The following is a 15,534-nucleotide window of genomic DNA, read 5'->3' on the forward strand; positions in this document are numbered from 1 at the left end:
TCTAGGATCTTCCTAGGTTTCAAGCCCCTGTCATATCCTGCCCCTCACCTTCCTCCCCACATTTCCCCTTAAAAGGGTAGATTCCTCCCCCTTGTGTTTGCCATTAATCTGGGGGAGCAGGGAGCAGGCCTGCTGTCACCCAGGGAGCTTGGAAAGCCGGCGCTCTCCGCTTGCTCCGGTGCCTGGAGTGGCTGTGAAGCAGGCCCTCTGGGTTAATAAAGCCTAATGAGATGTCTGGCCCCCTTTCCTTTCTTTAATACCTAAATAGCTGCGTGCTATAACTCTATGATGTGTATCCTATTTGTGTATATGGGGAGAGGGGAGAGGGGAGAGAGAGATTGGGATTGATTTTGCTACTCTTTTGCTAGTCTTTAGATCTTAAATAAATGTTGAGGAAAATCTGACACCATAAATAAAGGGTAAATCTGTAATCTGGAAAAAAACCCCAAAATATCATTAACAACTTTGTTTAGCTTGTCTCTTAAATAATGTTATTTATTTATTTTGAAAGTCAACAGCTGGAGATAAAAGTTTTCTACATGATTATGGATTGAGGAAAAGAGGCACATCTATTTTGATCAGCATATCTTGTATCTAAAATAGTACCTGTTAAATAGTACTAATTAATAGTTGCTAGATCGTAATAGAATAGTGATGTGGAAATGGTGATAGCTTTGTGACAAAGAACCTTTTTATGAAGGTATTTATTCTCATTATATTTCAAATTTAATGGTCTTACTTTTTCATTTTTATTCTTATTAAATACTTTTAGATAAACAGTTAATGGTGTGTTGCATTTTGACAGATGTCTAGATCTCCATTACCAAATAGAGAAAATTACCTCATATACTTAACAATTAACATTAACCATGGTGCATATGATAATCAATACACAGGGAAAGAGAGGGCAATTAGGAATACCCAGAATTATATGAAAATATAAGCAAAAGTGGATTATTTAGTAAACTTTAAAGTTTGTCCTACCCTTTTCTGGTAATGACAATTCAGGGAAGAAATGGAACTTTGCTCTTATTACTTAGATATGTTATTGCCATAGAAATAACCTTCACAAATAAATTAGCGATGAAGTTGGCCCAGGGTTTGTAAAAGCATTATTACCCTCTCACGGCGAAATTTCCTCTCTAGTTATTTACTGAAGAATACTTACTGAACACTTATCATGTGCCAGGTACCTTTCTGAACGTGAGGCTACAGTGCTGAATGGGGCTTGGGCTCTGGTGCAGGACACCTGAACAAGCAAATAATATTACTAGAGGCAGTCATTAATGCTCTGAAGAAAAATACTGTAGGAGAGAGAGAGAAATAACGATGACAGGGGTGGTTATTTTGAAAATGGTAGGCCAGAACTTTCTCTTTGACATCTGAACAGAAAACTGAATACAAAAGATAAAAGACTGTTTGGAAAAGAATATTATGCGCAGAGCCAAGAGTGACCGGTATTGATGGCTCTGAGCTAGGAGTGTGCTTGATGTGTTTGTAAAATAGCAAGAATACCACTGTGGTTTAATTGAAGTTCAAAGTTCTATAACTTTATGGCATTTTATAGAAATCCTATTTTGTGATATAATTGTTTTATTCTCTCTCTAGGTGGTGACTGCTACTGGGACACTTGCATTAGGAATAAATATGCCTTGTAAATCTGTGGTGTTTGCTCAAAACTCAATCTATCTCGATGCTTTAAGTTATAGGCAGGTATTGTGATATGCATACATTCTCTAAATCACTAAAATACGGCTATAAAATAGTAAAAAAAAACTTTAGTTTACAAACATGCTGCAATTTATGAGCTAGCACACCTTGATATTTATTCATGCTTGACTTTCATTTTTAGCGGTAAAATAATAAAAAGCTCATGAGCTTGGGATTATGTGACCATCACTAACCAGGCATGTGACTTCAGGTGAGATATCTAAACTGCCTGATCCTTCTTGCCTGCAGAATAGGAATGATAATTAATATTCCACATCATTTGCAGGAATTAAATGAAGTGGTTTGTAGGGAAGATACACGCTGAAGGTGCTCCGTGAGCATTTCTCATCTGTTTCCTCTGCACAAGATTCTGTGCTGTGGCGCTCTCTTTAATGCTTCTCTCTTCTTTTGCTGCTGATACACAGTCTATTACCAAGCCCATTTCATTAGTTTCCTGTAGTGATATTTAATTTTTGCCTTGCAATTTCTTTTTCAATATCTCATCAGACATCCTTGGCTTTGTATTAGTAAAATGATTTTTCTTAATTTTACTTCTCCTTACTCTGTTGCATGTGGTGTAGTTTGTCTTCATGTGGTTTCCCTGCTCAGGAATATTTGATGAATATTTTTACTAGAGGCATGAAAGTTAGATATATCACTTAACATTGGAGTTTTTATCAAAGTACTGTCCTTCCCTTTCTCTCTAAATGCTGCTTATGGCCTTATAGCCCTTGCATCTGATTTCCCACCACTGTACCAAACCCTGTCTTTTTTATTTCTCCTCCTGCTTCCATGCTGTGCATAAACTCTCCTCCCTTATCAACTTTGGGAATCTCATACTTAGGGCTCTGGAGCCAGGGTGTTAATGCTATTTTAGATAGTGAACTTGGAAGTCAAAAAGTCAGAGTTTGAATTCTGGATCTCCCAAGCAAATGCCTGATTGTTTGACTATGGGCAAGTTTCTTATATTCCCCATGTCCCAGATTCTATATTGTAAAATGGGGGCAATGGTTAGATTTACCTCATATAATTGTGAGGTTTGTATAAAGAAAGTTTCAAGGACTTAGCACATTCTAAGCACTTAATAACTCCAAACTAATAGAACTTCTTTCAAGGAGTTTGTCCTTAAGTTGTTTTTTTACATATAGCATTTCTAAATTTTATCTTATTCACGTATTTCCTCAATTTGGGCAAATTTTTACAGTGATTTGTAACTCAACACACTTGCATGTGAGAGAGAGTGCAAGAGAAAGGGACGAGGGAGGAGCAGATGGGAAAGGAAAGAATGTGTGTAGTAAGTTAAGCTATAAGTAAACTTGAAATCAGGACCTAGTCTTGTCTTCTTGCTTTTTGTTTCTTCTATGTATAATACAAATGTCTAGCATGATCTTTGGCATGAAATAAGTTCATAATAATAGTAAATGGCCCATTTTTAGCTCTATCTCAGCCTGGTAAATTTTGTCAGGACTACATAGTTGGATTTTACTTTCAGTTATTTAATGTTGAGACATAGGCACAATTTACCTATTCCAACCCCATGTAAAGGCATCAAAAAGAAGGAAAAAAGACTCATAGTCATGGACAACAGTGTGGTGATTGCAAGGAGGTGGGGGTATAAAGGGATGAATGGTAATGGAAAAAAATACAATAAAAAATAAGATAAAAAAGCATTTAGGTAAGTGTTACACTGTTGCTCTATTCTGTTTCCAGATGTCTGGGCGTGCTGGAAGACGAGGCCAAGATCTGATGGGAGATGTGTATTTCTTTGATATTCCATTGCCCAAAATAGAAAAACTCATAAAATCCAATGTGCCTGAACTAAGAGGGCAGTTCCCCTTCAGGGTAACCCTGGTTCTGCGACTCATGCTCCTGGCTTCGAAGGGCGATGATCCACAGGACGCCCAGGCAAAGGTACTGTGCTTACATTTTCTAAGGTAGAGTGTCCGTTACCGGCCTGACTGTGGGCAGGTCTGCTGTTCTTTTGGAAGCCTGTGGCAAGAACTTTCAGTTTCATTAGTCTTTAATGCTTTGTTCTGTCTTGAATAATATAGGATTGAGGGTGGAGGGGAAGAATAACAATTCATTTTGTTTGTCTCTTCTATCAGTCATAGAATTTGTGGCTGGATGGGCATTTGGAATTACTCAAGATTATGGTTTTCCTATGTGATAGACTTTGTCCCATAGTAGTAATGGTGCTGGCTCTGGATTTATAAAGATCTAGGTTAGATCTTATGTCTACTATTAAGAACAAAAATATTTTTTTATGGTTTTGAAATAAAAGTTTATTTTTCATAAAAATACAACCCAAGTTCATCAAATAATACTTGGATAATGTAGAAAGTTGAAAGAAGAAAAAGAAATACCTGTACCTAGTTCCACTATTCAAAGACAATTACATTATCATTTTGATATTTTTAAAGCCATTTTCCAGGCATAGATGTGCATTTGTTTTTTAAACACAGATATATATATTTATATTAAATTGGAATTCAGAATATGGTTATAAATTTTGCTGAAGAGGTTTTTTTTTTCAGATAAATATTTTGTGTCCAATCCCAAAATGAGAGATTTAAAATTTGTAATTAAATAATTTGATTTTCATCTTGATGGAGATCCTGTGATAGGGAACCCCCTCCTCTCTGTTTTTGTATATTGATTAGTATGCCCAGTTAAATCAGATACTGTTTGCTGAGAGGAAGGACTCCGTTAGGAATTTTGCAATGCATTGGCTCTTATGTTGGTTGATGGTGCTCCAGAGCAGGGACACATCATTTAGACAAAAACTTCCTCATTATTGAGTACTTAATTTTTACCTCTGTATGGGAGAGAAGATAAGTTAGTAGAATGGTTTTATTTTCTTTGCCTTGGCGTATGTGAGAAAACCTGTCTGTAACCTTCACACATAAAAGACTTCAATGTGGGCATACAATTCTAGACTCTTGTCTTTGCTAGTCACATCAAAATAAACTAGTTTTATTGCCTCCTGGCATTTACTGTTTTAGAGGAGCCGGCACTTTTAGATTCTTCTCTAGAGGAGCCATGCTCATTCCTGTTCTCTTGGAGTTAATTTGATATTTTGAGGGGTGGGGAAATGCTATGTAATTATGAATTTTTTCTTTTGAATTCTTATGTTTCAAATTCTTTTCCTCAGGATTTTCTATTTTGTGGGTCCTTTGGTAAATTGATATTTTAACTCTTATATGATAACAACCTCAATCTTTATGCTCAGATATTTTTTACTGTGTTGAAATACACATAATTGTGTTAAAATACACATTTTCACCATTTTTAAGTATATAATATAGAATGTTAAGTGTATTTGGGTTGTGCAATAGTCAGGTAGATTTGGAACTAAAAAAAGATTTCTCAAATTTGACCTTTGATATTTACTTCTGTTTTAATTTGCTGAGTTGTTTTTTTTTTCAGGAAAAGTTATTATTTTTAAATTGAAACCCCTTTTTTCTTTTGCTTTTCATTCTTAAAGAACATGAAATGTATCTTCCACATTGCTGATGAAGCTCTCCACAGTTTCAGTGGTTTTTTAGTAATACATATGTGGATTTTAGTTCTGCTACTGGTTCTGCTATTTAATTCTGTTGTAGGTTTTTCTATTTTCTTGCCTTTGAAGGAAGTTACAACTGTCCAAATCTGCTGTTTTGCCAAGGAATAATATGTATGATTTTCCTTCCGGCTTCACTTTCTGTGCAGCTAAATACTGTTTAAATACCCTCATAAATTGATAGCTAGATGAATGTGTATTGGCCCAAATCTCAGTATTTAGTAGATTTTCAGCTTATGTAGCTTCTCTGGACTGAAAATTCATCTTCTACTTTTGCCAGTCTCACGGACACCTTGCTCATGTGGTTGTCACTCATCACTATACACTACAGGATGCATCACTAACAGGGTTGTTGACTCTCTTAATGAGACCTATGTGGCCTACGCCCTTTAGTTTACAGAAAACCTCTGCTGTTTTCTGGCTGTTGCTATCTATGCCTAAATGTAGAGCAAGAGAGAGACAGATTGTAGGAAAAGGCATTTTTGGTGCCCTCAGAAGTTATCTCCCTGAAGTAAAGGTGATGGACAGTATGTCCCCTTCTCCTTCTTCTTGTCTTCCTCCCCCTTTTCTCCCTCCCTCCCTTCCTTCCATCTAGTCCATTGACCTTATAACGAACAGAGATTCTTCCTAGTTTTTTTTATAAATTTTCATATCCAAAGGCTTAAATTTTAGTCATCTTGGGAAATTTTCTTTTTAATTGGAATCTCATAGGCATTTTCGTGGGCACTCCTGCTCAGAGCCCTGTTCTCCCACGAGACCCAGCACTTCCCTTGCTCCCCACCAGGCTATAAGCCAGAACCAAGCCCAGTAGTTCCTCATCTCCTTGTCTGTTTTTAAGCCAGCTGTGCAAACAGCTCTCCATCCCCTCTGGAAATGCACTTGTGGGTTTCGCCATCCTCTTGCAACAACTCTCTCCTTCAGAATCTGGGATGCGCTGTTCTCAGCCTCCACGTAATAGTACAAGAAAACAGGTACCATGTTGCACTGGATCATGGTGAAGTTCAGGAAGGCACAAGTCCCAAAAGAGTGGCCTCTCCATATGTCCCTCAGAGAAGCAGAAGTCCCCAGTCTCCAGTCACAGTTCAGCATTCCAGGCATCTCCCGCTAATCTGTTCTTGGCTAGGCAGGGTCCCACACAGCTTCATCAGCTTTCTCCTTACATCCTTTTCACCTGCACGGCTGCTACTTCACTACAGACTACATGCCTGCTTCCTTACACCAGGCTGCATGGCCTAATCCTCAGAGGAGCAGACATAGCTCCTCTCACACACAGGCAGCATAGCAGAATATCTTCTGGATCATGGCTCCTTCCTCATGGCTACTTCCTCCTTCTCTCTCCTCATGGCCAACCTTCATGGCTGCCTCCTGCTACGGCCTGCATTGCTCCTATATCACTACAGACCTCATGGCCAGATCCCCTTATCTTCTAGCCTGCCTGGAAAAAAAAAAAAAATATATATATATATATATATATTCTTTTATATAATCTTCATATAATCTTTAATGTATTTTCTTGGTTTCAGAAGCAAGCAAGCTGTCTTTCCTGGGTTCCCTCAGGACTGTGCTGGGACCTACACTTACTTAGTCCCTGTCCTGGATCTTCTGGGGTTTTGTGTCCTTATTCTATCCAATCCTTTTCCGAGATTTTCCCAGGGTAGACTCCTCCCCTTTATGGTCACCATTTGGGAGCCTACTATGCACACCTTAAAGTTCTGCTTCATCATTTGTCCATCACATGTGCTTCTGCATCACATGTGCGTAAGTAGAAGGAGCTGCCCCTGCACCATTTTGTCTTCTACTTCACATGCACCCAGCAAAGGAATTTCCCCCTTGCTCTGGCTGTTCCCTAGGGAGATTAGAAAACTGGTCTCTACTCTCTGCTCTCCCCTGGGGTGTCTGTGAAGCTGTAGCTTTGGGACTTAATCAAGTTTAGCTGCTTTTGCTCCTTTCTCCTTTGTTAATACCTAAGTAGCTATCTATGCAAACAAGCCCACAACTGGAGACTGAGAGGCTCTGAAGAATAAAGTATTGTTCTCACAGGTCCTGGAGACAGGAGGCATGACCTACAAGGCTGTATGCAAAACATACCAGGGTGGTCAAGAGGCACAAGACAAGAGCTGGGGGAAAGCTCAGGCCACTGCCTTTGTATAAGTTTCCACAGACAGCAAGACAGGGCAGAGTAAACAGTTTAGAATTTGCTAATTTGAATAATTCCAGGGGGCTTTGGTTACAGGAGTGTTCTCTAGCTCCCTGGTGTCTGCCTCTGGGGTGATTTAAGGCAAAAGGATACGGCTTAGTGTGTGAGTTAGGTGAGAAAGTACCTGGGGGGTGTACACTTGAGATTGGTAGGTTTGCATAGGATAGGGATGCTTTCAGGCAAGTTGTTATCTTTTTGTATTAACTAGCCCTGGGAGGGGCAGTCTGTCCTCAGCCAGAATGGTCTCTTAAGATGTCAAAATATCATAATATACAGACAAAAACAAAAAAATTTAAATGACAATATACCTATATTACCATTTACGAATATACTTTGTATCACTCACATGGTGTGATGGAAGGTATTCTTCTTCAAAGGTGCTGTCAGTGCTAAAGCACTCATTGCTGTCCTTCAAACAACCCAGAACCACGGAGATGTTAAAACTTTACTTCTTGTTTTCTTTGCAGTTACTGGTGAAAGAGGTATGATTGTACATTGTCTTTTTGTGAAATAACATTGGCACTATCTCTATTTCTTATCATGCTGAATTAATTGTACTCTTTAAAATGTTATATCCAATGCTTAATATTACTTATAATTGATATAATGATCAAAATTGGGGGAGGTGGTTATTATCACTCTCTCTTACATTGGCATTACTATTTTAAACTGGCACTTAATATGTTCCTTATTGATTAATATATATGATGAGTTGAGTAAACTAATAAATTATTTTTGTTCCTTAGGGCTATGTAGATCAAGAAGGTAATCCGATGGGGTTTGCTGGACTGGTATCACATTTGCATTATCATGAACCTTCTAATTTTGTTTTTGTCAGTTTTCTTGTAAGCGGTCTTTTCCATAATCTCTGTCAGCCAACCCATAAAGGTAAGCTTGATGTGCCATGTGTATAGTCGAAAATTAGCAACAAAAGCTATAGTGAAGTTAACACTTTAAGAATATATTTCTACAAAGAAAATACAAGGTAATATTGAGATAATTTAGAGATACAAAACTAGATAAACTTATATATGCCTACGCATATAGATTATATGGGAAACAGCTATATTTTGTAATACCTATTTTAAAACGTCAACTTCTTTCTAACTTCAGTGATTCCTTGACTCCAGGATTCAGAACACATTAAATAATATGTAATATTTTAATAAACATTTTAAATTAAATTCAGTATATGCTCATTATAGAAAAGGAAAACATGTTATATATAATATTTACCATTTTTATGAATATTTCCTCCCAGTTTTAAAATGTAACTGTATACTGTATTTAAATAGCTCATATTATATTAATTGCATAATTTAGAATCTTGTTTTCTCCCTAAATATGTTTTTGCCAATGTTGTTTTTGTAAATTTTTGTTAATCCTGTTTGCAATGCCTGTGTAATATTACATTTAACACAGCTTTTGATTTTTATAATTAAATAGACCCCTTAAACAATGTTCCTGAGAAAAATGTTTCCCACTTCATACTTACATTATTTAGAGTTCCTAATGCCTAGTGGAATCTGCCTTTGACAACATTACTTTATCTTATGTCATGAACTGATAGAAACACCCTATTAGTCACTGCACTGTTTTATGAAACAAGGATACTCAGGAAATTCTGTCCTTTCAAAAGCTCTGTAAGAGGAGAAGTAATTTCATGCATCAAGATGTGTGGTTTGTGTTTATTGCTGTGTGTGTATGAGGAAGAGCAGTGTATGCAGTTACAAACACAGAGATAGAAAATTTGGTAACTTTATAAGGCAGATAATATGGCTATCACGATTTTGTGAATGAAGAAACTGAGGCACAAAGAAGTTAAATTGCCATGGTCACAAAATTTTAGTAAGTGTCAGGGCCAAGATGCAAATGTAAGTAGTCCACTTTCTAGAGCCCAAGTTATTAAATGGGGGGCTTTTTAAACCACTACCATAGAATTCTCATGTGTTGTGATGGATAGAGAGAGTAAGTCAAGTTGATCAAACTTTAATTTGAGTGACAGGAAGATAATGTAGGGAGAGGTTATTTGTAGGCTGAATTTTTGGAAGCCTTCAATGCTAGGCTCAGAAGACTGAATTGTGTTTATGATCCATTGAGGTACAATTGGAGATTATTGAATAGGTGAGGGATGTGACCATAAATGCTTTAGTAAAACTGATCACAGATTGAAGAGGGGAGAATCCAGGTAAGGAGATGAGGCAATATGTGGTTGGAATAACTGAAGTCCCAAATAGAGTGGGAGTAACAAGAATGAAAAAGAAGGCACAGATGTAACACTCCTAGGTTAGAGTTGTTCCTTAATTGCTATATTTGTCAAAAAGTTTCAGTTAACATGATATGCAAAGTAATATTGAATTTAAACATTAAAATTGGGATTAAAATACTATTTTTTTTATATTTGTTAACAAAATACTTTGTTTTATGTAGGCTCAAAAAGTTTTTCTCAAGATGTTATGGAAAAGCTTGTGTTAGTATTGGCAAATCTGTTTGGAAGAAGGTATCTTCCAGCAAAGTTCCAAGATACAACTGTCAAATTTTGTCAATCAAAGGTAATATTTATAATTCTGGTAACACTAAATAATTAAGATGACTAAATCCTACCACAGATGATTCAGCAATAATACAATTTTATTAAATGTAGAATTCATTTGTTTTATATACTAATAATTTTTTTTCTGTAATCATTGTTATATTTCATCTGTAATTCATAAATTTCCCCCTATAAGATTAAACATCTTGAGGAAACCATAAGATAAAAAACTTTGCTCGTGCTATCTGAAAGTATCAAATTATAGCATTTAGTGGCTAAAGAAAAAATGTAGATAATTATGCATTAAATGAACAAATAGTTCCCATCATTGAATCTACAGTTCTCTTAGGGGTTTTTTAAGCTTGAACTAGGGCTATAGCTAGGAAGAATATGTTGTGAGTTAGAATGTCCTTACTGGAAACAAACAAACAAACATTAGAATAGTCATCTAAGAAATCATCTCCTGACTCATATAGACTAAAATCAAGAAAAACTTTTACAATTTTATTTGCAACATTTACTTTGATCTTGATTTCCTATCATTAACTATTATGACTAATATACTCCACTAGAATCTGAGAAAGTGGGATAGGCTGGTTAGAGTAGAGAACCTTAGTAAAAGGTGACAAGGAACACAAAGAGAAGAGTTCATTTATGTTGTCTAGCCCTCAGTGTCAAATTACAAATCTTAGTCTCATAGAATGTTCTGTACACCAGTGAACACAACTTTAGACATTGATATATATCATCTTCAGGTTTTTAACTTCACACGTACACTCTTAACTATTATTTAATTTCTTGTTTACATAAATTTATATTTAACTTATAAAAGAAAATTCAGTATCTCTATTCTTACAAGTAAGGTCATCATAAAAATGTATAATAAAAGAAGGTTTTGAGCAGAGGTCTTCTGTCTCTCTCTTCCTTAAGATTATTGTAAGTGTGTGCATGTTAAGGTAAGATGTAATAGGTGGTCATGACTCTTATTGTAAAAGAGAGCTGTGAATGTAATGAGGATTAGATTAGCTAAAGTGATAGAATGGCAAGAACTTATCCCAGGTGTGATAGGAATCTCCAACTCTGGTTTTTCTCCCAAAGAATTTATCTGTTCTGGAAAAGGGTTGAAAATTGTACTTAGCATATGCAGAGAGCCTCTCCTGTGAGATAATACAAACAAACAAATAAAACATACATACATGCAAACAAAAACAACCAACCAGTAAAGTTATTAGTGACAACATGGGGCTGGAGTGACAGACTAGAAAACCTGAGAGATTTAGTGAGCTTTAGCCATTGAAAATTTACTGGGCATAAGGTCTACATAAAATGGTAGGGCACGGCACCAAATTTCTTGTAATCTTGTAGCATTTATTAAATAAAACCCCATTGGAGAAAAGGATCTGTGTTTATTTACAGACTTGTATCCTCCTCAAGACATTTTTGAAGCCATCAAAGGGCTGGAAGATATGAGTTAGGAGAGAGGTGGATTTTTGGCAGTCTTTTAAGGCTCCGAAGAATGAGACCCACCATCCTCATACCAAAATCTTGAGAGGACCATGATATAAGAACAGAGATAAATCAATATAGACTGAGACTTATTAAAACTGGAAAACAGGACCACCCAACTTCAGTCTATACTTGGACTGAGGTGACCACATCTTTATTCAGTTGGTCAAACAGAAAAGTGGGGGAGCTCATTCTAGTCAAGAAAACATCATTTAAAGACTTTTATGTTCTTTTATAAACATTTTCTGGTACAAAACCCCCAAATCCCCAAAACTAAAAGAGTGACTAAACAAGAATATATGACCAACTTAGCAAGAAGAAAAAGTAGGCAGAAGTAGAAGACACACTGGAATCCAAATACTGGAATTAAGATAAAAAGACTTCAAGTATGGTTGATGTGTTCAAGAAAATAGGGGAAGAGCTACATAGAAGTGGTGAAAGGACAGATAATTTCACCAAATAATTACTGGGCATTTCATAATTAAAAAATATAATATCTGATCAGAATATACATATCAGAAGTCAGAATCAGTGAGTTGACAAACAACAAAGTATCCAAACCATAGCACAGGGAGAAAAAAAATGAAAATAAAAGGAGATAGCAGAAGAGATATGAGAATCATACTCAAAAGGTTTAATGTTATACAGGGGGCATCCCAGAGGAAGAGGAGGCAAAAAAATGATGGAAAAGTACTTAACAGTCGTAGCTGGGAATTTTCTGAAGTTGATGAAAGACAGTACTCCATAGTTTCTGAAGTAGAGTCAATTTCAAGAAGAATAAATATAAAGAAACATTAAACCAAAATTAATGGAAATAAAAAACAAAGATGAAATCATAAATCAGCTAGAACCAAAATAGACATTTCCTTGAAGTAAGAAATAAGATAGCTGATTTTTTAACCAAAATAATGAAAGCTAGAAAAAACTGGAATTTTTCCACTCTTGTTTATTTTCATATAGAAATGTGTACTTATATTTAGCATATGTTCTATACATAATTTAAAATATGGTAGATGCATTGTGATTGATTTGATAACACATCAAGTGATTATGTATATGTCTACTTTATTCTTTTTTTAGCATTATTGATGACAATTGGTATGCAAAATTACACACATTTAATGTATACATCTTAATGAGTTAGAAAATATAAAATATACGTAAACTCATGATATATATTATCACCATAACCAAGGTACTAAATATATCTCTCACCTCCAAATATGTCCTTGTGGTTTTTGTCTTTTTTTTTTGATAGGAACACAGATTTATTCTGTTAGTGTATTTTAAAGTATGCAATGATTTATTATTAATTATAGGTACTGTGTTGTACAGCAGATATCTAGAACTTACTTATCTTGCATAATAGAAACTTCATATCAAATGGAAAAACAATTCCCCCTTTCCTTTTCCACCCAGCCCCTGGCAACCTCAATTCTACTCTCTACTTCATTCTATGACTATTTTAATAAGAGACTTCATATATATATTTGTCCTTTTGTGATTGGCATATTTACTTGCACAATGTCCTCTAGGTTCATTCACGTTGTTGCAAATGACAAGATTTCCTTTTATTAAAGGCTAAATAATATTCCATTGTATGTATGTACCACATAATCCTATCCATTCATCTGCTGATGGTGTAGAAATATTTTCTCCTATTCTGGAAATGCCTTTTTGATTTATTGATTAGTCCCTTTTCTATGCAGAGCTTTTTAGTTTGCTATAGTCCCACTGTTTTTTAAAATTTTTTTATTGCCTACATTTCTGGTGTTATATTAAAAAAAAAAAATCATTGCTAACACCTAACACCAACATCCCTGTATTTTCTTCTATGAGTTTTACAGTTTCAGGTCTTACATTTAAGTCTTGAATTTATTTCGAGTTTATTTTTATGTACAGCATATGGTAAGGGTACAATTTAATGCTTTTACATGTGTATATCAAGTTTTGCCAACACTATTTGTTAAAGAGACTCTCTTTCCCCATTGTGTGTTCTTGGCACCCTTATTAAAGATCTGCTGACCATATATCTGTGGTTTATTTTTGGAGACTCTATTCCATTTATCTATAAATCAGTCATTATGCAGAATCATACAGTTTTTATTATGTGGCTTTGTAATATATTCTGAAACCAGGATGTGTGATGCCTCCAGTTTTGTTCTTTTTTATCAAGATAATTTTGGATATTCAAGATCTTTTGTGATTCCATATGAATTTTAGGATTTTTTTATACTTCTGTAAAAAATGCCATTGAGATTTTGTTAAGAATTGCAATGAATCTGTAGACAGGTTAGGAAATTGTTGACATCATAGCATGTCTTTCTATTAACAGGTATAATTTCTTTCATCAGTGTTTTATACTTTTCAGTGTAGAAATGTTTCACCTCCTTGGTTAAGTTTATTTCTAAGTATTTTATTCTTTTTGATGCTATTGTGATGAGATTGCCTTAACTTCCTTTTCAGACACTTGATGTATAGAAATGCCACTGATTTTTAAATGTTGATATTGTATCCTGCAACTTTGCTGATTTTATTAGTTTTAATATTATAACATGGTAGAAAAATTAACGAAATATCAGCAAAATGAATCCACGGAGGTCTTAAAAACTCTCACAATCAAGTGAGGTTTATTCCGGGCATGCAATGTATTTTGTATTTTTGCTTGCTCTCCAAATGTGTCACTAGATTTTTTTTAACTATTCATAGGTCTAATGTCATTTCAAGCTCTGTTTCTGTTTAAAATTTGGTTTTGATTAAGTAGTGTGAAAGCACATTTTTAGGAGTAAAAGTACTGCTTTTATAAATGCAAGTAGAAACACAAATTTTACCTTAATTTCATGGCTGAGGGAATAAAACAATTACATTGTTGAATAAATAAATATATGTAGAATTATAGCACAATGTTCTTTGCCCGTCTTCCAAAGTTTTTAGTTTTCAAGGAAAGTATGTAGATCTTTCTGAAAACTATTTGGCCCTTTGGCGCTCTTGATGATCTCCTTGGTGACTTAGGTGTTCCTTGAGGATCTCCCTGAGGACTTTAATGCTGCTTTACATGAGTATAACATGAAAGTTACAAGGGACTTTGCCTCCTTTCTACTAATTGTTTCCAAATTGGCTGATATGAAACAGGAATATCAACTCCCATTGTCAAAAATAGGTAAGTCTATATTACCTTCATTGTGAAAAATTTGAAGCATAAATAATTGTACCTAACAATATTGTATCCCCAAAGAAGAAAAGATTCCTGAAAATAATCAGTCTCCTTTAGAATAAGGGGATTCCTTCTCCTTTCCAGTGAAAAAGCTGATTATTAGCAGTTAATATGAAGTCAATAGAGCCATTTGTAAACCATCTTGATTAAAGGTTGCTTTTGGGTCAAGCCTGGAAAATGGAGTTAGGACATATATGGGATGAAGAGAAACTAGAGACTATTCTGTCACTTTTTTCCTTGAGAGGAAATATTCATGGTATTCATGAAGATCGACAATCAGCAGATACCTGGGTCCAAACTTTGGACCCTGTTTATTAGCAGCGAATCGTTGGATGAATGACTCCATATTCCTGCCTCAATTTTCTCAACAGATATAGGAAAAAGAGGATAACATTATCTACTTAGTTTGAGTGCAATTTAAATAATTAGGTTAATATATGTGTGAATATCTTAAAACTGTTCCTAGTAGCACATAGGCAAACACTATTCATCTTTGCTGTTGTTTTTCATAAGCTATTGAATGGAACTCTTCCAGGAGAAAGTAAAGCAGAAAAAGGTTACTGGGATAAAGGGAATGGATTGAGCTGCGGGTAGTAATTTCCTGGTTACATTATATCCTAACTTCCTTAACTGAAAAAAGTCAAGGAAAGGGAGCTTGTGGCTTCTGGGCCCCTATTCAAGTGGGAAGCAACATGAACAAAAGCAGAGATTAATAGTGCAGCTCTGTGCTTCCCAGAGGAGGCAAAATCGGCGCGTGTGAATATCTTGCCTCCCTGACAAATCAGAGCCAATTTGGAACACCTGATCTAGTGCTT

The 15,534-nt window shown here is 35.4% G+C and overlaps 1 protein-coding gene across 1 annotated transcript in view; it reads left to right on the forward strand.

The window, feature by feature from the left end:
• The window catches only part of LOC129072570 (probable ATP-dependent RNA helicase DDX60), a 93,494-nt gene that overhangs the window by 70,691 nt on the left and 7,269 nt on the right, over positions 1-15,534 (forward strand). The window contains exons 29-34 of the mRNA XM_054576073.1: positions 1,609-1,713; positions 3,421-3,621; positions 7,844-7,948; positions 8,213-8,354; positions 9,897-10,018; positions 14,518-14,665. Of these exons, the coding sequence (XP_054432048.1) occupies positions 1,609-1,713; positions 3,421-3,621; positions 7,844-7,948; positions 8,213-8,354; positions 9,897-10,018; positions 14,518-14,665 (823 nt within the window). The remainder of the gene's footprint in view (positions 1-1,608; positions 1,714-3,420; positions 3,622-7,843; positions 7,949-8,212; positions 8,355-9,896; positions 10,019-14,517; positions 14,666-15,534) is intronic.

Source organism: Pteronotus mesoamericanus, unplaced genomic scaffold (genome assembly GCF_021234165.1).
Source record: "Pteronotus mesoamericanus isolate MK-2021 breed Mesoamerican mustached bat unplaced genomic scaffold, CSHL_Meso_final contig_32, whole genome shotgun sequence".
Lineage (NCBI taxonomy): Eukaryota > Metazoa > Chordata > Mammalia > Chiroptera > Mormoopidae > Pteronotus > Pteronotus mesoamericanus.